Source organism: Papio anubis, chromosome 14 (genome assembly GCF_008728515.1).
Source record: "Papio anubis isolate 15944 chromosome 14, Panubis1.0, whole genome shotgun sequence".
In the NCBI taxonomy this organism is placed as follows: domain Eukaryota; kingdom Metazoa; phylum Chordata; class Mammalia; order Primates; family Cercopithecidae; genus Papio; species Papio anubis.
Window position 1 is genome coordinate 11,444,883 of NC_044989.1, and position 22,576 is coordinate 11,467,458.

The 22,576-nt window shown below is 48.3% G+C and overlaps 1 protein-coding gene across 6 annotated transcripts; it reads right to left on the reverse strand.

Moving 5' to 3' along the window:
* Positions 1–777: 777 nt before the first annotated feature.
* On the reverse strand, positions 778–22,438 carry NTSR2 (neurotensin receptor 2). 6 transcript variants are annotated; one of them, XR_001893872.3, is made up of 5 exons: positions 21,468–22,438; positions 15,268–15,541; positions 13,270–13,360; positions 11,632–11,940; positions 778–6,199 (listed from the first exon to the last, which is right to left on the reverse strand). XR_001893872.3 is itself a non-coding variant. In XM_009183702.4 (4 exons), the coding sequence occupies exons 1-4, from the start codon at positions 22,089–22,091 to the stop codon at positions 11,903–11,905; spliced, it is 969 nt and encodes a 322-aa protein (XP_009181966.1). In that variant the 5' UTR covers positions 22,092–22,438; the 3' UTR covers positions 10,858–11,902. The 6 variants fall into 6 exon arrangements, 5 of the variants coding, with proteins under 5 accessions (XP_009181966.1, XP_003908337.3, XP_031510794.1 ...); XM_009183702.4 differs by lacking the exon at positions 778–6,199 and having other exon boundaries at positions 10,858–11,940; positions 15,326–15,541; XM_003908288.4 differs by lacking the exon at positions 778–6,199 and having other exon boundaries at positions 11,397–11,940.
* Positions 22,439–22,576: the final 138 nt, after the last annotated feature.

A 22,576-nucleotide genomic window follows, 5' to 3' on the forward strand; every position in this document is an offset into this window, starting at 1 on the left:
GGCTGGAGTGCAGTGGCATGATCTCGGCTCACTGCAATCTCAGCCTCCTGGGTTCAAGTCATTCTCCTGCCTCAGCCTCCCAAGTAGCTGGGACTACAGGTGCCCACCACCACGCCTGGCTAATTTTTTTATTTTTAGTAGAGACAGGGTTTCACCATGTTGGCCAGGATGATCTAGATCTCCTGACCTCGTGATCTACTTGCCTTGGCCTCCCATTCTTTTTTTTTTTTCTTTTTTTAATGGCTGAATAGTACTCTCTTGTGTATATGTATCCCATTTTCTTTATCCATTCGTCTGTTCACAGACACTTAGGTTGCTCCAAATCTTGGCTTTTTTGAATAGTGCTGCAATAAACATGGAGTGCATTGCACAATTTATTTCACAGTTATTTGTTGTTGTTGTTGTTGGCATCACTTAACCTGTCTTGATGAGCAATGTGAATTATGCCTGCTAGGATTATGCAACTTGATGGCCCTGAGACATGTTCCAATAACCATCTGCTAACAAAATAGAGATGTCCCTGTGATATGGTTTGGCTGTGTCGCCACCCAAATCTCATCTTGAATTGTAGCTCCCATAATTCCCACATGTCGTGGGATGGACCCGGTGGGAGATAATTGAATCATGGGGGTGGTTTTCCCCATACTGTTCTTGTGGTCATGAATAAGTCTCATGAGATCTGATGGTTTTATAAGGGAAAAGCCCTTTCACTTGGTTCTCATTCTCTCTTGTCTGCCACCATGTAAGACGTGCCTTTTGCCTACTGCCATGATTGTGAGGCCTCCCCAGCCATGTGGAACTGTGTGTCCATTAAACCTCTTTTTCTTTATAAATTACCCAGTCTCTGGTATGTCTTTATCACCAGCATGAAAATGCTAATACACGCCACGTTTGAATATTAATCATCTCCTATTATATATTTTGGGGGCAAAATCAAAGTCCCTCATCAGTTGATGTTCAAAGACATTGAAACACAAAGGAATCAAATGTAAAGCAAAATTGGATGAAAAATCCAAAGAAATTATATGTATTCTTTAAAGTAAAGTCCCAACCCATCTTCCCTTACTTGTTATTCAGCTTCTTCTCATCCAGGAATATTCTAGATGCCTGGTGGAGTTGGGGTTCCCTCTGCAGCTGCAGCCTGGGAATGCTCACTGGAATGGATTCTTCCAGGTTCTCTGAAGATTGTGTTAGCACGTTAATAATTATTTGATGTTCCTTGGTTTTTAGATCCAGTGATTCAAGGAATCCATGCAATTATTAAAGCACTGGGCTTTCCCTCATAACATTTAGCAAACAAGGAAATTGCCATTCCTTAAAGCATTTTCTCAGGCAAAATTATGTTAAAGTACACTGTTTAATGTTTCCAAAAGCCATAGAAGACCCTCAATGATATCTGAGTGAAGGAGGAGGATAGGAAAATCCTTTTGGTTTTAGTCATGCCAGGAAGCCGGTCTGTGCCTGAGGGTCTGGAATCCACAACATCTGCACTTGAATTCAACTGGGTAACTGTCTCATCCATGTTACGGATGGTGCTGTTTCCACTATCTAGGGAAAATGCCATCTCTGCCTGCTCTTTCCTATCTCAAACAATGAGACTCGGAGGCATTGCTGCCTTCCTGTGAAGCCGAGAAACCTGCTTAGCGTGATCATCTCATCACAGCAGTGATATTCAAGGCCCCACCCTCTTGGTTGACCAGCTTGGTTGTCCCCAGACACTCTCACCTGTGTGCAGGTGTTTGCAGTCCTGCCATGGGGCAGAACCTGCTTGGAGCTACGGAACCTGCTTCTTGGAGAAGCTTCCCCCTCCCCCTCACATTTGTTTCTGCTGGAGAACCAATCACCTTCCCAAACCCTGGTGAAGGCCAGCACTGCTCATAGGTAGTGAAGGCCAGTACTACTCTTATGTTTCTTGACATACCCTCCTCCCTCATTTTGGAGTGCTCATGGCTTTCAATCCCCTTTCTTTCTGCTATATTTTTTCTATTTAGAAGGATGTGCCACTCCTGTCTCCCTTTTTCCCGCTAAGTGCTGCCTCTATCCTGCTTCCTGAGTTGAGCTCCCTTGTCTCTAACACTTGTAGGGCTAGGCCGTGAAGAGATAATGGTGAATGGGACTGCCTTTTACGATTTCTTTTATTTTCTGCACAGACATCTGTTTTACTAACGTACTTCTCTAGATTTCATCTTGTTGGACTTCCCACAATGAGAGAGATGAAATCAATGAGTTTGGGATCTGCCAATTCTATCTACTCTGCAAATAAAAATGTTCACTTTAACTTAACTTATTTTAGCCCAACACATTTATCACTTACCAGATATATATATCACGTTTGACTCCCTGTTCTAAGAGTGTCACAAATACTAACTTATCTCCCTGCATAGAACCATCAGGAGCTATTTTGTCAGACCAACATCTAACCCAGGCTGGGGCTTGATCCACCCACATGCTGTCTGGCTCCTCTCCAATAGATCTCATCTTGACCGGGCCTTCCCTAGATCCCATATTCTATACATTTCTGAGGGATACTCCGTAAGGACCCGGCAATTTCTATATTTCCACCTACAGAGAGCTTGAAACTCAGCTAATAGCATTTTGAGTATTTACATTGCTATCTCTAGTCTTCCCCTGTCAAACATATCCAGATTTTCTGTAACCACTTGGCACCACAGTCATATTTTAAGGGATTGTTCCCCAAATACTCCTACTCCAAAATGTGTCTATGGCTTTGAAAGTCGCATTTTCAGAGTTTCCTGGGTGCTCGGTCCCTTTGTGACACACGCCAGGCTGCTGTTCTTGTCAGATGAGCAGCAGGTGCTTCCCCTCACCACTTCTGATCTCACACAACTAAGACATCACCCCCTTTTCTAATACCTTCCTTAAGAACAGCTGGATCTAGGCCTATCTCCAGTTCCCTGTTGTGTGTTTCACTGGCCTTCAACATCTCATTTTTCATTTCATATCAGTCTGGTCTGTCCCGTGAGTTCTCAGCCTTTCTGCTAAGAAAATATCTCCATCTCTCTAACTCATCTTCCCTGCTTTTGTCCTTACTCTTCTATAGTCCAGTGATGATGAGGGCACCCACCTTCTAAACCACTCTAGTTCCTCCTAGGCAGACTTGATTTTCTAGAACAGTGTTCCAAGCACAAAAGTGAAAAATAGCAAGGCAGTTTTATGCATACTGACATGGAGATATTGATCAGAGAAGGGAACATAAAGTTTATTTTACATGTAAAAATACATAGGCATAATTTATACGTGCATTTTTGCAAATGTGTAGAAAGAAACTGGAGTAATGAACACCAAACTGTTGACAATGGCCACGCTGGGGAAGGGGCAGAGAGTGGGGTGTGTTGAGGGGGCTTCTACATTTTTCTCTCTGCCCTTCCAGATGCTTTACTTTTTTGTAAGGAAAAAGGACTTACATGTAAATTGTATACTTTTTCTTAAATAGGAAATTCCTCACTGCCCAAATGTCTCTCTCTCTCTCTCTCTCACACACACACATACACACACACACACACACACACACAGTTTGATAGTGTTCCTTCTCTGTTTCAATGATTGATTGTGTCACTCCTCTGGTTAAAACTTTTCAATAAATCCCTCCTATTTGGTGACATTTTTTCCTCTGGAACTCCCACACTTTCCTGTCAGCTCTGGTGATCTGCTGCTCTGTGGCTTCCATCTACCACCAGGGCCTGTCTCATCTTCATCTCCTCATGCTTTGCCACTCCTTTCCAGAAGGGCTTCTCAAGTGTGTCACCAAACCCCAGATTGAATTCCTACGCTGTCGTTCCCTCTCTACTGCCTGCAGGGCATTGCCATGCTCCCTTTTGTCACAACTTGTCCTTTCCTTGATGGCCTTTTGCATGTGATGCCAAGGAGCCATGCTTTCTTGCAGGCTATGAAGGGAAGAAATCATTGTCTGGGATAGTAAATCCATTGCCAGGGTGTGCTCCTGACCTATTGCACGTTTTATCTTGCAGAATTCATCACCCCCAATTTGGTCCTCTGTGTGTGTGTGTGTGTGTGTGTGTGTGTGTGTGTGTGTATGTGTCTTTATTTTTCTTCATGGAATGAAGAAAAATCAAATTCAATTTTTTCAATTGGTAAGGCTTGCCCTTGGCCTTACTTCCTAACTGTTTTGCAGTTGGTGGATTCTCCTTCTCTGTGCCATGGATCAGGGCTGGTTAGGATACAATGCCCATGAGCCTATCTCTAGATATGATCCAAATCAGGACATTTGGGTTGATGTCAGTGTTATTACCAGGTTCTTTCTAAACTAATGTAGAAGAGAGAACAGATGGGGAGGTATAAAATGGGGGTGCAGGTTTCCAACGACTTAAAAGCCTTCATCTACACTTCTGGCAGTGGGAAGCTAAGCAAATTCCAACTTATTTTAAGCCTAGAGGTTTGCTGTTTTAAGCAATAGAGCATTTTTTAAACCAGTGGTTGAAAATTCTAGCAGTTTGATAGTTACTAGAAGTTATGAGATTTTTCGGCTTCCATTCCTTGCTTTTCCTAACGTCATGAGCTCTTCCCCCATTGTATCTTTACAGTTGTTCTAATGGAAATGGCTGTGTCAGGGGACTCTTAGCCAGATGTCATTTTGAATAGGAAACCCCATTCATGCCCCTCTAACAGTCCATTGACAACCATTAAACCTCTATTTCTTCATTTAGGGGGCACTCCAAGACCTGTAAGAATCTTTTCCAGGACACTCCGAGAGTTAAGACTCTTGCTTACCCCAGAGTTAAGACTCTGCTTTATAGTCTCAAGTCTAACCAAATAGAAAGCCCTCAAAACCCGAGTAGTGACCCAAACCAATCAGCAAAACAATCACCCAAACTTGCTACAAGGGTTCACAGTGGGCCGGGGCTGTAGGCCAGTATTTAATGGGTCTTCGTGACTATGCTATGCATCACTAACATAGTGCCTACTAGGCCTACCTTTAGAGCTGTTTTCTCTGTTCCTTGCCATCTGGGTTCAGAGATGCTTTTCTGACCTCCCAGTAGTCAGGGTCAGAGATAGTTCCCAAAGAAAGACATCACCTGAATGCTTTCTGCAAATTAAGAGTGACTACAATAATAGAGGAGGAATCATGCTGCAAGAAGCAACATTTATTACGTAGGAGTTGGAGTTCCCATGGCAGGATGTGACAGTGGAGAGGGCTTGACATTTCAGATCAGGAGACTTGGGTTCATACTTCTCTTCCTTGGCCAAGATACCCAGCTCCCCAGAGAGTGTGTTAGCTACAAAATGAGCATAGTGAGTAGCAAACATTTGTGAGCATCCACTCTGTGCCAGGCGTTTTACTAGATGACTAAATATTCATTATTTCATTTAATCAACACAATACTCTGAGGTGGATATTATTGGGACCATCTTATGGAAGAAAAACTGGGGCTCTGAGAGGTAAAATGACTTGTCTAAGATGGCACAGCTATTAAGTGATAGAACAAACCTAGATTCATGTCTGCACGTGTAATAATATTTCCACTAACATCACAGCTGCTTCCTGTCCTGAGCAACTTACTGCCACTGAATGTCATATATTAGAAAGCACTGTTGGCTTGTAAGGCTCTCTGTACAATCAAAGTACAGATCCAGTATTTTCTCACTGAGAAATCCAGTTCTTGGGTTACCTGGAGGTAATCCTGGATGTGGACATTTATGAAACATACCACATTATGTGCCATTCAGAGTCTGGGACAGCCAGTGTTAAGGTTTAGAAATCAGTTTTAATTTTAAAAAATTGCATGAAACCTCCTAGATCTGGCTTACGATTCTGCAGACAGCTTTTGTTGAAGGGAAGACTGTGAACCAAGGGTGCATCCAGTGTTGACAGCTTTCATTTCTTTTTCAGTCTACTTGCTTGGGCAGATTTCCCAGCCCAGAGGGAATTAGCATTTTATTTCACAAAACAGTTGGAAAGGCCAGTACAGCTTTGTAAAGGCCTTCACGTCTAGAGAAGAAACAAGAATTCTTCTATGACTGCATTTGTCATTCACCAAATATGCTGTCCCAGTTTTCCTTCTCCTTTTTTTCTAAAACTTTGGCGAGGACTCATTCTTCTCACTTGAGACCATGGGCTCCTCTAATCTAGTTCTTGCTCTGTCAAAGGGTCTTTCCCAGGGTGGGAGTCCAGCCTGCTGAGGACGGGGAGTTCGGGTGATGTTACAGGTCGAATCGTGTCCTGAAAAAAGATATGTTGAACTCTTAAGCCCCAGGACCTCAGAATGGGACCTTATTTGGAAATAGGGTCATTACTGATATAATTACTGATGTAACTAGCTAAGATGAGGTCATAGTGGAGTGAAGGGGTTGCGTATGGTCATCATCCAGTATGACTGGTGTCGTTCTAAGACGGGAGAGAGAGACATGGAGGCAGACAATTATGTGACAATGGAGGTCGAGATTAGAGCAATAAATTTACAAGCCAAGGAACACCAAGGTTTGCTGAGAACCATCGGAAGCTGGAAGAAGCAAGGAAGTTTCCTCCCCTAGAGTCTTTGGTGAGTGTGCCCTGCCAACACTTGGATTTCAGATCTGTATCCTCTGGGATTGTGAGAGAATACATTTCTGTTGTTTTAAGACACGCAGTTTGTGTTACTTTGTTATGGCAGCCATAAGAAACTAATGCAGGTGTGCAGTGCATACTTCATCTTTCAAGGTTTAGCAGAAGCCTCCTAAGATCCTGATACTGATAAAGTCATGGCTCAGAGATGGAAGCCTGATGAAATCAACACTTTTGGAGCCTCTCTCTTGATCTTGGCAAGGCAAGGCAAGCAGGCAAGCAAGCAGCAAGCAAGCAAGCAGGTATGCAGCCAAACCAACCAACCACACAAAGAAATACACAATTTGAAAATTTTAAATATAGAATTATAATAATAATCTGCATTCAGGAGCCCGGAGTGTCCCTTTATAATCATGACAGCTACTGTTTTTTGTTTGTTTGTTTTTGAGCCAGAAGATGTAAACCAAAAATTTGATAGTGATTATCTGCACAGTGGGACTATGAGTGATCCTCTTCTTTCTTCCTTTTTAAAATGTTGAGTTAATTATAGATTCACAAGCAGTTTTAAGGAAGAATACAAGACTGTGCACCTTACTAGCATTTTGACGTTGATAGGTTTAAGATACAGTACAATTCCATCACTGGAAGAATCCCTCATATCACATGTTTAAAACAACACCCACCTCCCTCCAGGGCCCCTCCCCACATCCCAGACACTTGGCAATCACTGATATCTTTCCCATTTTTATAATTTCCACAGTTACTACTTATTGAGTTGTTCTGGGTGCTAGGTAATACAGTAAGGATTTTTTCATACTCATGATGCCAATTGATTCTTAAAACCCAGCAGATAGTTGGCCGGGCGTGGCGGCTCATGCCCATAATCCCAGCACTTTGGGAGGCTGAGGTGGGCGGATCACGAGGTCAGGAGATCAAGACCATCCTGGCTAACACGGTGAAACCCCGTCTCTACTGAAAATACAAAAAATTAGCTGGGCGTGGCAACGGGCACCTGTAGTCCCAGCTACTCAGGAGGCTGAGGCAGGAGAATGGCGTGAACCCGGGAGGCATAGCTTGCAGTGAGCCGAGATTGCGCCAGTGCACTCCAGCCTGGGGGACAGAGTGAGACTGTGTCTCAAAAAAAATAAAATAAAATAAAATAAAATAAAAAACCCCAGCAGGTAGTTGTGATGACACCTACTTTACAGACGTGGAAACGAGACCCAAGGAAGTGAAGGGATTTAAGTACCCAGCTAATAAGCAACAGAGGCTGGACTCATTCCCAGGCCCGGTTGATCCCAGGCTCCTGGCTCTTTAATCAAAGCTCTCAGTGTTGCCACCCGGGATCAACATCAGGGGAACGAAATTCCTATCTGCCATTTGCTATCTCAAGATCATACAACCAATATTATGTCAACGCATGAAAGAAAACTGGTTTTGCGGTTCTTTTTTCTCCATACGTTTGTGTGTCTGCCGTGCCCCAAATTATTGTGCCTGGATGGTGGATGAAGGGGACAGCTACTAGTACTGTTCTGCGGTCACTCATACGTCTTTAGCAAAGCCCCCACTTTTATTTTTAAGTGCTTCATTCTGATCTTTTCTCCGTATCTGTGTGATCTGTACATAATATCATAATATAATTTGTCTTGTTTTCTTTCCTAGTCATATCATCAGAATATTCTTATGTTGCTAAATAAACTTTATAATTTATATTTGTTAAGGGTGACCTCATAATTGGGATTTGATTGACCAAAGGCATTGTGATTCACCCAGCTCCATAATGTTGTCATCTTTCTTTTTTGAGATAGTATCTCACTCTGTCGCCCAGGCTGCAGTGCAGTGGTGCAATCACAGCTCGCTGCAGCCTCAACTTCCCAGGCTCAGGTGATTCTCCCACCTCAGCCTACAGAGTAGCTGGGACGATGGGTGTGCACTACCATATCTGGCTAATTTTTGTATTTTTTATAGAGGCAGGATCTCACCACGTTGCGCAGGCTGATCTTAAACTCCTGGCCTCAAGTGATCCAGTTGCTTCATCCTCCCAAAGTGCTGAGATTTCAGGCATGAGCCAGGGCATCCAGCCTGTTGGCATCTTTTGCCATCCAGCTCCTGGGCAGCAGCATGATGTAGAGGCTGAGCACCGGCTCCCAACTCCCAAGCCTGGGCTCCACTCCTCGAGTTATCAAGTAGCAGGAGAAGAACCTTGCTTAGCTTGTCTTTGCTTCCATTGCCGCATATGTGAAATGGTGATGGTAAGAACAGTTTTCACTGTAGTGGCTGCTGTGAAGATCAGGCAGCGTAACAGATTTATGTTGCTGAACCAGTGCCTGCTCGTAAAGGCCCAAATGAAGAGTGTTGCAATGACTCTGTGTTCACACAGGGAGGCCTTTTCTTTTTTAGCAAATTATGTCAAAGTAAATATCCAGGAGTTGAATTACAGGGTCTAAGTTTCTGAGCACTTTGTGGCCTTCAAAATATATTGCCAATTTGCTTTCCAAGAATGTTATTCAGTTTCCTCTCCCTCTAAGACAGGAGCACACTGATGTCACCCAATATTTGTTCTGGTCATTGACATTTTTTGTTAATGTATTGCCCATAAAATGTCACGTGTTATTGTTTGGGCTGCCGTTTCTCCAGGAACTGCTGAGGCTGAGCATGTTTCCTCTTGTGTGTTTCTTGGCCTTTGGGGTCCTGGTGTCTTGCGTAATGATTTGCATGAAAATTTTGGATCATATATAAAATAGCTCATTTATGTTTCCCAATCTATTCTTTACAACTTGTTTCTCTTGCCTCTCATTGTACTTTGGTAACATGTAGCAGAAAAAGTGTGCCTCATTCATATAATCTTTTCTAAGGGACACTACCAGGTTTTACCCAGTTTGGGGTCTAGGATGATGATGACAATAATGACAACCAGCATTTATTGAGCATTTACTATACACCAGGCACTGTGGTAGGAGCTTAACATTATCTTATTTAATTATTATAAACTTATTATTAGGTACTACAGATCCACAATCCTTTATCTGAAGCCCTTGGGGCCAGATGTATTTTTCAATTTGGATTTGCCATGTTTTAGAAAAGCAACATGGGATATACGCCACATATTACGTAACACCCTTAGCAGGATCTTGGAAGAATACCCCAAATCAAGCGCATTAACATTTCTGTGGACACACACACCCCCCCCCCCACACACACACGCAAAAGAGATAAATGAAGTTTACAAATTGCTTCAAATTCAGATCCATTCTTGCTGACCTGAATTACTGTTTTTAAATGGCTTAAGAGCTTTCTGCCCCCAACAGTTTTGCAGATGAAGACACAGACTCAGGGAATTGAACCCGCCCAGGGTTCCCCTGCTCCCAGTGAGGAGGCCGAGGAACCAGCTCTCCCGGCCCAAGCCCCAGACCTTGCCCGAGCCTGCTTCCCGCGCCGTCTCATCTGCGTTTGGACTGGGAGCTACTTCTTGCCTTTCCTGCTTCCTGGACCTCTCTGGAGCTTTGACTGGGGTGTAAGGATGCCGCAGTCACCGCTTTGACCCAGGGACTCTCAAGCCGCGGCTTAAACGGAGGTTGCACCATCACTGGCAGCGGCGCCAGGCGGGGTGGGCCTCACCCTTCCTGATGCGGATCTGAAGCTCCTTCTTCCTCCATGAACACCGCGAGCCCGTGGCCTGCCTGTCAGAGCCGCCCCCTCTAGGGGTCCCCACGCCAGGGCTCTGTCGCTCCTCCTTTCCAGGTGCCATGTCCTCGCCCGACGAGGCCCACGTGTGGGTACCCATGGTGGTCCTAGGCCGGGAAGGCTTCGTGAAGGGAGTGTGGTCACCACCTCTGGCCTCTTCTCAGGGGTTCTGGGGCTGTGGAGCTGGAGAACAGTCACCTCCAAGTTGCACAGAAGCCACTGCCAGCTTGTCTCAGTGGACCAGCCCAGGTGTGTGTGCATGTGACGCGTGTGCATGTGAGTTTACATGTGGTGTGTGTGATGTGCATCTGATGTGTGCTGTAGGCGTAATGAGTGTGTATGTGACATGATGTGTGCACATGTGATGTGAGTGTGCACGTGCCGCGTGCTTGTGGTATGTCTGCATGTGATGAGTCTGTGCATACATGTGTGACGTGTGCCCGTGTGATGTATGTGTGATGAATGTGTGTAGCGTTCATTGTGGGAGTAGGGGGTGGGGGATGGGTCAGGAGGTGGACAGAGTCTAGGGAAGCGTTGATGCAGTTCATCAAAACGAACCTCTCCTTGGTGCTGTCCTGCACCCACCTCTCTCCTCCTCCCCTCACAGGCCGGTACCCTCCCCTGCCTTTTGCCTCTGTGTCCTCTGCACTCAGTGAAAAGCACCATTCCTCCCCTGGCCTCAACCTTACCGCCTCCAGGTGCAAGGCTGGTGGTAGGAAGTGGGCCTGGCCTGTGCGTGCAGTGCAGGGACTGAGGCCTGCTGTCAAACGGGCAGAGCCTGCCCTGATGAAGAGAATTAAGATCCAACTCTTGTCCAGCACTGCGCTGGCCAGAGCATACCTGGGCCGCATGTGCCTTGTGGCAGGGTGCACATGGCCGTTTGTTTCCCCATAAGCCACATGGGCTGGCTTGGCCAGAGGCAGGAGGGGACACCAGCAGCACACTGGCTTTCCAGAGCCTGCAGAAGCTGCTGTCAGTGTCAACAGCTGCTCCCTGCCTGGGAGAGAATGGAGAATCTTACTACAGCTCATGTGAGGTACCAAGTTGGTCAGCTTCTGGGGTACTGTTGATTTGTCATTTGAGGAAATTCATAGGACATCTGAGCATAAAACTATAGAAAAGTGTCGTGGGCTTTCAGGACAGCAGGAAAGCAATGATAATAGCCATGCAACAACAGTAGCAACAGAAATCATGGCAGCAAAAATTTATTGAGCATCTACTATGCACCAGGCTGTGTGCTAAGCACTTTAGTCTCAGACAACACTAAGAGATGGGTGCTCTTCTTTATCTCCACTACACAGATGAGGGAGCCTGAGGCTAGGAGGGGTCACGTGGCTTCCCTGCACTTGATGGTTCTCAGCAGAGCTGGGGTTGGTGGAAGTCGCCCTGGCTGCAAAGCTTGAATGATTAGTGATAAGGCTGCTCACCTGCTTTGCCAGATGATTAAGCAACTGGTCATTCTGCTTGTTCTGTTCATTTTGGTATGACATTCGGGTCAGGGTTTCTGGGGGATCCCCAAAGCCTGAAGCTGTATCCATTAGGGTGGGACCGTGGGGCTTCAGGGGGTAACCGCTCCATGGGGGTGGTGTTCTCCACACAGGGAGCTGAGGGCCTCCAGGAAGAGCTTCCTGAAGGAGGAGGACACGACGCTGTAGAGGAGAGGAGTCACCACTGAGCTGACGTAGAAAAGTGTGTTGGTCACCATGTAGAAGTAGTGGTAGAAACTGTACAGTGGGCTGCAAGAGAAACCCGGAAGCCTGGTTAGAGGATCGGTCACCTCCTCGCAGTGTCCGCTTCCTGCTGGAGAATGCCTCTCCTCCACAGGGCTGCACGAGGAAGCCTGTTTTCTGCTATCGGGAAGCACAGTGGTTTTTGTTTGTTTGTTTGTTTTTTGTTTTTTGAGACAGAGTCTTGCTCTGTCTCCCAGGCTGGAGTGCAATGGCACTGTTCACTGCAACTTCCACCTCCTGGGCTCAAGTAATTCTCCTGCCTACAGTCCTGAGTAGCTGGGACTACAGGCGCACACCACCATACCCAGCTAATTTTTGTATTTTTAGTAGAGACGGGGTTTCACCAAGTTGGCCAGGCTGGTCTTCAACTCCTGACCTCAGGTGATCCACCTGCCTCGGTCTCCCAAAGTGCTGGGATTATTGGTGTGGGCCACCGCGCCTGGCCAGGAAGTACAATGTAAATTCCACAAATGTTTTCATCACCAGCAGCTGACGCCCTCCACCCCGCCTCTATGATCTGCCATCCCTGGCTGCAGTTCCTGGTCACCTCATGGTAAGGTGACACTGCTGACTGACAGGGGCCGTCTGTCCAGCCACTGAGGCCCTGGGTGCCCCAGGCTGCTGTGTATGGTCGAGAGATGTGGTTGCACTAAGAGCCAAAGGTCCTTCTGAGGAGCTGCACTCCTTGCTGCAGGTTCTCTGCAGTGGGAAATGCTTGGCACGAGCTCATGTTGCCCGCACAAGTGTCAAGGGTGCTGATGGCTCCTGGGAAGGAGGCATCTGTCACATGGCTCTTTCTGTGGAGGCTTCCTGGGACCTCGATTCTTTTGGATGTTTGACTCCCACTTATGATTGGGGCACAGCGATTTCCGAAAGGCAGACTATGAATTCTCTCATCTTCTCCAACCGTGTCATAAAAGGGGTGCATGTCTTGGTCTCTGCCGAGGAGACCTTTGTTAGCTCATGGGGTCGCAGCTTTGTGTCTTCCTCACACTCTGCTTGGAATAGGAGAGGAAGGCGAGAGAGGGGAAACCTCAGAAGCATGGCCCGTTCTCCCCCTTCCCAGACTGCAGGCTTCTCTTTCTCCTGTAGTGAGAATCCCACAGTCTTGGCTAGGCCTCTCATGCACACGGCCTTACCAGGTCAGAGACAACGCTCTGTTCCCCATCCCTGGCGGGGAGATTTCAAGGCACAGACTGCACGGGACCAGGTGGAATGCAGTCCAGGGTTCCAGAGGACCCAGCAATGGAGGGTCCCTCTGCAGAGCAATGGAGACCCCAGGCCCAGCCCAGTGGGCCCCCGCCCTGTGTGCTAGGGCCCTTCTGCCACACTCACTCAGTCCATGCGTCATCAGGGACGTAGCAGTACATGAGCCTGCGGGCATGGTACGGCAGCCAGCAGATGACATACATGGCCACGATGGCTCCTGCAGAGCATGGGAGAGCGAGAGACAGCGCCAGGAGAAAGCAAACACATTCTCAGTTACACCATTGCCGAGGGAGGATGATGCCCAAGGGGTCAGCAGCGTTGCCCTCTAACTTGGTCCTGGAGTCAAGGGTTGGAAGGACACTTTGAGGTTATCTGCTATATCTCAACCTGAATCTCTTCTCAAACCTCATATGATCCTGTCCTCTGGGTGAATGTCCACCCTGGCCATGACCTGGACACAGCATGCTTCTAGGACCTCCTCCTGGTGACTAGAATATATTCCCAACCCAGGGCTAGATATCCCTACTTGATTATCTATCTGCATGTACAACAGAACTTGTGTCTTTCTTGGGCCAAGCATGGTGGCTCATGCCTGTAATCCCAGCACGTTGGGAAGTCGAGGCAGGTGGATCACTTGAGGTCAGGGATTTGAGACCAGCCTGGCTAACAGGATGAAAATTAGCCGGGCATGGTGGCAGGTGCCTGTAATGCCAGCTACTTGGGAGGCTGAGGCAGGAGAATCGCTTGAACCTGGAAGGAGGAGGCTGCAGTGAGCTGAGACCATGCCACTGCACTCCAGCCTGGGTGACTGAGCAAGACTCCATCTCAAAAAAAAAAAAAAAAAAAAAAAAAAAGAACTTATGTCTTTCTTGTCTTAGAAAGCTTCTTGCTCCGTTAGTCCTTTCTCTGGTTAATTTATCTGGCACTGCCATTCATCTGGCACTCAAGCCATGAGCCAGAGACTCCTATTTTTCTGTTCCTCTCTGTATCCAGTCTATTAAAAAGTTTCTTCTTAGCATCTCTCCTCTGTGTGCTTTCCCTGCTTTCACTGCTACCTCCCTAAGAGACTCTTACCTCCTGTGCACTGGACTATGACGAGTTTCCCAACCTCCCACCCCTTCCCTCTCCTGCTTCTATTCTGCTCTGACTGGCAAAGCCATTATCTAGCCCAGGGTGGCCCCTGAACCAGCAGTGTTAACATCAATGAGAAGCCTGGTAGAAGTGCAGAATCTTGGGCCCTGCGGTTTGTATTTTATGACTCTCCAGATCATTCTTACGCACTCTGAGGTTTGAGAGGCACCATTTAGCCCATTCTCCAAAGTGCTGAGTGCAATAGGTCTCAAAAGCAAATCTCCCCTCACTCATGGGCATCAACTTTTTCAATGACTGGCCATTGTCCATAAAATGAAGGCTGACACCTTCATGTGCTGACTTTGTGTTACTTATTACATCACATTGCACTTAGCTCTTGTGTCTCTGTTCATACACAAGACTGACATTGATGACAGCAGAGACTCTGTCTTGTACTTGATCCTTCTATACCCTAGCTAGTGCCTGGGTTATGGTGGGTGCTTGGAGAGACCTCTGCTCTCCTGTGCCTTTTGGAGTTTCTCTTATAAGGCCAATTTTTCCCAGAGACTTACGCAACAAGAAAGCAAACGGATCAGTGTTGTAGGAGGGAAAATGGAGTTCGAAGGGTACTGGGTTGAGGGACCCAGCCCATCTGATAGTCCACAATTTGCAGCTGCAGTCTTTAAACTGTTCCTTGTGTTCGTCCACACTGCCAGACTTACTGAAAAGTGGTCAGGTCTCTACTTGCCTGTGTGTGCTACTCCCTGGAGCAGATTGGAGGCTTCATGTACAGAATTCCTATTCTTTCCTAATTATACCACCGAACCCTACATGAAGTCTGTTGATTATACAGTTCCCCTGGGACATAGGATAAAGGAAGCCTTGAGAGAGGTAGTGACTTGCCGAGGTCACCCGGCCAGGGATTGGTGGAGGCAGCCCTGGAATCTGGCCAGGGATTGGTGGAGGCAGCCCTGGAATCTGGTCAGGGATTGGTGGAGGCAGCCCTGGAACCTGGGCCCCTTTCTTCTGGGGTGATGTTGCAGAGGACTTAACTGAGAACTTGGACGCTGCGCTGGAGGCTGCGGATCCCGCGCACATCTTTGTGTCTCACCAGGCTGACCTGGCCTCCCTGGATAAAGGTCTTCTTCCATACGATGAAGCTGAGGAGACCCTCCTCACTCAGCAGCTCCAGGCGGCTGGGGGTGGAGCTGCCCAGGGCAGAAGTGGACGGCACTTGGGAGCAGAGGGCCAGCAGGTGGCTCACCATGACCCCATTCAGGAAAGCAGTTAGTGCCAAGGGGAGCACGAAGGACACCAGCACATTCACCTGTGGAGGTAACGCCAAGGACTATGGGGCAGCACCAGGGCCCTGCGGCCCTCGCCATCTGGCCATGCCCCAGGCCCAGAATCTGCGTCAGCAGAAGGGGCGACAGAAGGGTTAGAAGATAAGGTTGAGAAAGTTCTCAAAAAGTGAGGAGAGAGAAAAGAAAATCTCGGATTAGTTTAGGATGTTCATAATAGGGGTTCCAGAAAGAAAAAAAAAAATAGAGAAAACAGAGGGGAGGAAATTTTATTTGAAAATGCATTCAAGAAAGTTTTCCCAAAGTTGAGGAATCTGAGCTTCTAGACTGAAAGGCTGCCTGAGTGCCCAGAAGAATGGATGGAAATAGACTCACGGCGAGTCTCGTTCTTATGACGTTTAGCACCTTTTTTGGGTATAAAGAGATCTTGAAAGCTTCCAAACAGATAAAACAGGTCACATAGATAGGATGGAAAACCAGAATGACATTCACTTCTTAAAAGCAATGGTGGAAGCTAGAAAATCATGAGCAGTGTTTTACAATCTGTGAGAAAAATAGCTTCCATCTTAGAATTTTATACCCAGCCATATTGTGACAAATGTGAGGATAAAAGAAAACAATTTTTGACATGCTAATTCTCAAATTTTTTTACCCTCTATGGATCCTTCCTCAGGTCTCAGGAGATTAAAGAACATATGTTCTAGACAAATAAGGTTATAAGCCAATAAAGAGGAGGACCTGTCATTCAAAATGGGGGTATCCCACAGAGGGCCCAGCGAGTGATGGAAGGGAGCTCCCAGGGGGCCCATGCGCTGATGGAAGGGAGTCCCCAGGGGGACCCTGCGCAGATGGAAGGGAGTCCCCAGGGGGACCCTGCGCAGATGGAAGCGAGTCCCCAGGGGGACCCTGCGCAGATGGAAGGGAGCCCGCGGGGGGCCCCTGTGCAGATGAGACTTCCCTGTGCCTTTTTATGGAGTTATCATTCATGCCTTTTTATCTTAATGCTTGCTCGCAAATCAGCAACACTGAGGGAAAAATAAAACAGTACCTATGACCACCACTTTAGTTTGTTGAGGAACCAAACAGGTTTATATCAGTAATGACAGGCTTAATTACTATCGATTTGTAGCTTTAATACCAGTCAAGACAAGATCAAAAGTAAAAATATATTTATACATTAGTAATTCATCTTTGGGAGTTTTAAAATCTTTCTGGGAAAACTACAGTTTTTCGTACTTTCAAAAACTGTGAGCAATTTTCTTGGACAAAAAAACACAGTGAATCAACTCACTGATGAAATATTAGAACCAAAATATCCTAATTTGAGTCTGCTTATTTTGTTGTGTTAACATACACTGTATGTTTCAAGTTAAACATTTTTAAATGCATTATTTGTCAAAAGATGCTGTTCGACTGACAGAATTCGTTTCACAGCTTCATTGCTCCAGCCAGGTTGAACCATGTCAAGGAAACTACGTGAGTAGCATATTTAAGACACAAACATTGCTTGGAACTGTTTTTTTTTTTTCCAAGCTTGTCTCCCAGTTAGGAACAGCCTGGAAGTCACCACTCCAGACTGTGACAAGTGGTGGAACGCGGCTCCCAGGCATTGTGGAAATATGGTTCATTGTCACAGCCATGCCAGGGCTCAGCAGAGAACTGCACAGCCAGGTCGGAGCAGCAATGCGCTGGCTCTTCTGCTGCAACTGGGAACCACGTGCTGGCAGCTGGGAGGTAGATTCCTGTACCTGCTGCTCTGTGCTTAGTGCTAACTTGTCATGGGGCTAAAGGTTACTAGTGTGGATGATAAAAAATATTAGTTCTGACATTAGTAGTTCTGCAAATACACACTTTATAGACCTTGTATCAGCAGCCTGGAGTAATGTCTTGCCTCAATAAGTAGCTCTGGGACTCGGAACCAGAATGTTACAGCTGCTAGATCCAAATCTGCCCAAGTCTTCACAGGTGAACAAAAAAAAATAGAGTGCCACTCATATCAGTGATTTTGACTCATCTTTACTCAGGATCTTTACTCATAGTTAGAATATTGGCAGGTTCTAGATCCCTATGCAACTCCCAGCGGTCATGCAGGCAGCAAAATGCATCTAGGATGGGAGGTGATGATGACCTCACTATCCCCCAAGGTAACTGAGCTGGCTTCTTGTTTGTTAGTAACTCTGCACCACTAGCTTATAAGTCAGAGGTCATACAGAAGCCCTACTTCCCTGTCAGCGTGAGACAGAAAGACTTTCTGAAGAGGGAGGGCCCGTGGGTGCTCAAGCTCGTGAAGGAACCACCTTTCCTCTCGGCTTTGTAGACGCGACCCCGAATGCCTCAGCCTACTTTGCAGTCCTCAGATTCAAACAGGTCCTCAAGTGGTTCCCACTTGCCTCTGAGGCCAAGAAACCAGGTCAAGGCTGCAGGAAGGCACTCAGTCGCTTTAGCCCTTGGGATCCTGCTACCCAGCAGCAACAGCAGGACCTGAATTGATGTGGCAAAAGGAGGATAATACCCCTTGGTAGAGCCGGGGTACCAAGTGGCAGTGGGCCAAAGTGGTGGGAAGGCCTGGGAAGATCTCCTGGGCGAAGAGAGCAGAGAGATGAGGCTGCGGGTCTCCAGCTGGCCCTCTCCTTGCTGGTCCTCCCACTGTTGCCCCAGAGGCCACAGGGACAGCTACTGTGGGTTCCTCATGCCTACCACACTGTCACGCCCCTTCGCTTACTCATGCTCACATTTTTTAAAAAAATGTACGTATATAACTTTGTTTAAAGAGTAAAGATGTTTTCAAAGCAAAAAAGTAAAAATAAAAATAAAATTAAAAAACAACAAACAAAAAGTGAACCTAGGCCGGGCGCGGTGGCTCATGGCTATAATCCCAGCACTTTGGGAGGCCGAGGAGAGTGGATCACAAGGTCAGGAGATCGAAACTATCCTGGCCACCATGGTGAAACCCCGTTTCTACTAAAAATGCAAAAATTAGCTGGGCATGGTGACACGCGCCTGTAGTCTCAGCTACTCGGGAGGCTGAGGCAGGAGAATCGCTTGAACCCGGGAGACTGAGGTTGAGTGAGCCGAGATTGTGCCGCTGCACTCCAGCCTGGTGACAGAGCAAGACTCCATCTTAAAAACAAAACAAAACAAAAAGTAAATCTAGAGACGGCAAATGGAGCTGAGTTATTACGGAGAGGCCAGGGGTGGAGGAAGGAGAGAGCTTGATGATGAGTGAGGGGAGGAGGGAGGGAAGGAGGAGAGCAGAGCAGGTAGGGAGGGAGAGAAGACGGGACAGGTGGGAAGGCCCTGATTGTGCTTCCTGTGAGCCAGGCACTGTACTAGGCTGGGAAGGGAGAGCTGGAGTTAAACCCTCAGGTGGGAAGAAAAGGCAGGAAAGGAAAGAAGGTGAACATTTGTTGAGAACCTGCAATATTCTGGGCAATTCCACATGATCTCGTTGAATTATCGCAGAGGATGCCAGAAGCCATGTTCTTGCCCTATGGACAGACCTAGGCTTGTGAACCCTACCCAGACACACCCAGAGGCCTCTTTTTGAGTCTGGGAAGAGCAGGAGAGAGAGGGGCTCCTGGGAGCCCTGAGCCCCTGATTCTGACCTGAGATCTCAGCTGCCCCAACATCCTTGCTTCAGTTTTTAATTTTGGCTGAAGCTGCCTCCAGTTCTGTTTCCACCATTTGCAGCATAGAGTTCTGACTACACCCCTCTCCAGCCTCTTTTTCCCCTTCCACAATGGCTAGAGTTTTTCATTTCAGAAACGTATTATGAACATTTAGTTTTTAATTTTTAGTTTTTGAGACAGGATCTTGCTCTGTCACCCCAGCTGGAGTACAGCTGGAGTGCATCGTGACTCAATGCAACCTCAAATTCCTGGGTTCAAGGGATCTTCCCACCTCAGGCTCCTCAACAGCTAGGACGACCAGGCATGCCATCATGCCCAGCTAACTTTTGTACTTTTAGTAGAGACAGGGTTTCACTGTGTTGCCCAGGCTGGTCTTGGACTCCTGGCCTCCCACCTTAGCTTCCTGCCTTAGCCTGCCAAAGTGCTGAGATTATAGGCTTGAGCTACGGCACTATGCCTTATAAACTTTTAAATGCCAATTTCCATGTGTAAAATAAACAAAGAAACAAATACATCTTCCTCAGGCATTTGGTCCCTTCATCCCTCTCTGCAGGCCAGATCCCACTCTCCATACCCCACATCCACGGGAGACTTGTGTCCTGATTCCAGGTGCCCATTGGAGCCCCCAGACCCACGGGAAAATCACTGCAGACAGTTGTTCATAGCAGATTCCATGTGATGGGCAAGCTGTGTCTGGGCTGAGCCTGCCAGAAAGGAACTAGGAGAGGAAGATGTTGTTTAAAGAAATAAGAGGTGACAAGTTCAGTGGAGAGAAGGCCCTGTTGCCAGGACAGCCACTCCATAGAGGTGTACTCCTGAAGATGACTCAGTGGCCTCCGTGGATTCCAGGGGTGGGACTCGGAGGCCTCCGTGTATTTTGGAGGCTGGACTGTGGGGCATGCTCAAGATCTGGAAGGATTCTGTCCATGGAGAGTCCCTGTCCCCTCTACAATGTTTAAATTGAATGGGAACAAAGCGGCCCCACTGAACACCCATGAAACCTTAAGATGTTGCCTGCTCCATGGATTTCTCCCGGTTGTGAGTGAAAAGCAGGTTGGTGAGTTGAACACCTTCCTTGAGGCCCTTCGGTCCCCTACCCCTGCCCAGGGTATGGATGAGCAGACACGGACAAAGGTGGGGTCTTCAGGAATGAGGAGAGGGTATAGAAAGAGAGGGGAGACTTTAGAGAGAGCCCTCTGACCATGTAGGCAGGCTGGGCTTCCAGCTGCAGGAGGCAGCTTAACATGAGAAGGAGCCTCACCTGGGGACATGGCACTAAGCAGCCGCTTAGGAGGCTGCTTAGGACGAGTCCCCTAAGGAGCCTCCACACCCTCCATGTGCCCTGATGAAGTCACACAGTAAACTCTCCCACGTACCCTCGTGTGCCAGTGTGCAGAGAAGGGGTCCTGGCTCCACCCTGCTTTGTTCCTTTAGGTTTCCTGGAGGCCCAGCAGGGCCTGGAGGGGCCTGTGCTTTCTCAGCCTTTCCCACTTCCCCAATGTGCTGGATACATGAGATCATGGTCTAATGTGACTGGAGCAAGCAACCAGAGGACACTGGGTTGTAGAACGATGTGGAAATGGAGACAGACATTTAGAAAGCTGAGCATCACTTTCAGAAAATGCATTGTGAAGTGCTGCAAATACATCATATGCTGAGAGAATTCAGAAGACAGGGGAGAGTCCCTGGAGTTGGGGAGGAGGTGAGAGCAGAGCTGCACTTTGGGGAATAAGAAGGGTTGGAATCAAAAGCAGAATGAGCTTTTGACTTAAAAGCCAGAGGCTGGGCATGGTGGGGGTTCGGGGAAAGTGGGAGCAAGAGGTGTTGGGGGACGAGTGGCCTGGGGAAGGCAAGGCTGCCAGGGAGAAGGTAACAGGAAATGAGGTTAGAAGCCTGATCAGGCCTCTGCAAGAGAGACCGGGAGTGCCTTCCCCTCCCCACCTTACCTTCAGGGAGGTCCTCTCCAGAGCCATCTGGGGGACTCGTTGGAACACAGACTTCAGGCTATAGAGGCAGAAACCCCGGTGGGTCATGGACTCCGTATTTTCACAGGCTCTGCAGGCAACTTTACGCCCAGTAACGTCTGAACACCACTCTCGCAAGAGTGGGAACATTTACTTTGGAGTTGATTTTGAATTCAAATCGGGATTTCTCTCAATGCTTCCCTTTGGCCACGCCTCCCTCCATCTAGTAAAATGGGACGAAGCAACGAGACCCAACTTTCTGGGTGGTGGCGAGCATTAAAGTTGAAAATGCCTGTTCCCCGGGGAGAGGGGGTTCCCTCCTCCCAGCTCCCCCCAACTCCCGCCCTCCACGCCCTTACCTGGATGAAGACTTGGAGCGCGGTGCGGCTCACCAGCACGGTGCACACGCGAGAGGCCGGCTCCGGCTCGCCGCCCGCCGTCTCCAGCTCGTGCTTCTGCCCCATGATGAGGGCCATGGGCAGGGCGAGGCCAAGCGAGGCGGCCCACAAGAGCGCCACCAGCCGCCGGGTCCGGCGCGGCGTCAGCAGGCTGCGGGCACGCAAGGGCTGGCACACGGCCACGCAGCGCTCGGCGCTCAGGCCGGTCACGCTCAGCACCGTGGCGTAGGCGCACAGCTCGCGCACGAAGTAGTAGCCGCGGCAGCCCAGGTCGCCGAAGACCCAGGGGTAGTGGAACCACACGAAGCTGTAGAGCTCCACCGGCACGCCGACCACCAGCAGCAGCAGGCCTGAGAGCGCCAGGCTGAGCACGTGGTAGCGCAGGCGCCCAGCGCGCCCGGCCCGCGCCTTCAGCACCACGTGCACGGACAGCGCATTGCCCGCCGCGCCCAGCGCCCAGATGAGTGCGTACAGCGCGGTGAACAGCACCTTGGCCCAGAGGCGCGTGTCCACGCCCAGCCGGGCGTCCAGGCTCAGCCCCAGGTTGGGGCTGGACCGCGGGGGCGGCGGGCTGCTGGTCTCCATCCCGCTCCCGCGGCCGGCGCTCCCTTCCTCTCACTGCCCGGAGTCTGGGCGAGCTGCCTGGTTAGTGAGCACCTCCTCTTCTCTGGGAACCTCTAGAACTGGGAGGACACGCCCCCGAAAGGGTGTCCCTGAGCCAACGTGGGAGGGCGAGTGCCAGCCCGTTAGCGTCGGTCACACGTCTGGGTTCTGTTCAACCCAGGGAAGCGCGTGCTGGTGGAAAAGGGGTTCCTTTGGGGGCTGATAGTCACGAGTTGGGCCGGACTCCACCACTTTCCAACTTTGTGATCTTGGGCAAGTTTTTTAACCTCTGTGAATCTGGTTTTGCAACTTTATTATCGACACTGCAGAATTTTTGGGAAGATGAAATGAGCGAATGTGTGTGGAAGTTTCTACCGGCAGCATAAATAGACATGGTGCTTTCGTCTTGCGCCTTGGCCCTTGTGTTGCTGTGTGTGTGTGTGCAGCTCGGGAGAGGTCTTGGGAAA

Coding starts and splice junctions, on each gene's coding strand:
- NTSR2 (XM_003908288.4), bottom strand. CDS start 22,091: ATGGAGACCAGCAGCCCGCCGCCCCCGCGGTCCAGCCCCAACCTGGGG. Junction 15,542..21,467: donor CGCTCCAAGTCTTCATCCAG/GTAAGGGCGTGG, acceptor TTACCTCCACAG/GTGAATGTGCTGGTGTCCTT. Junction 13,361..15,267: donor GCGCAGCGTCCAAGTTCTCA/GTTAAGTCCTCT, acceptor CATGCTCTGCAG/GAGCCATCGTGGCCATGTAT.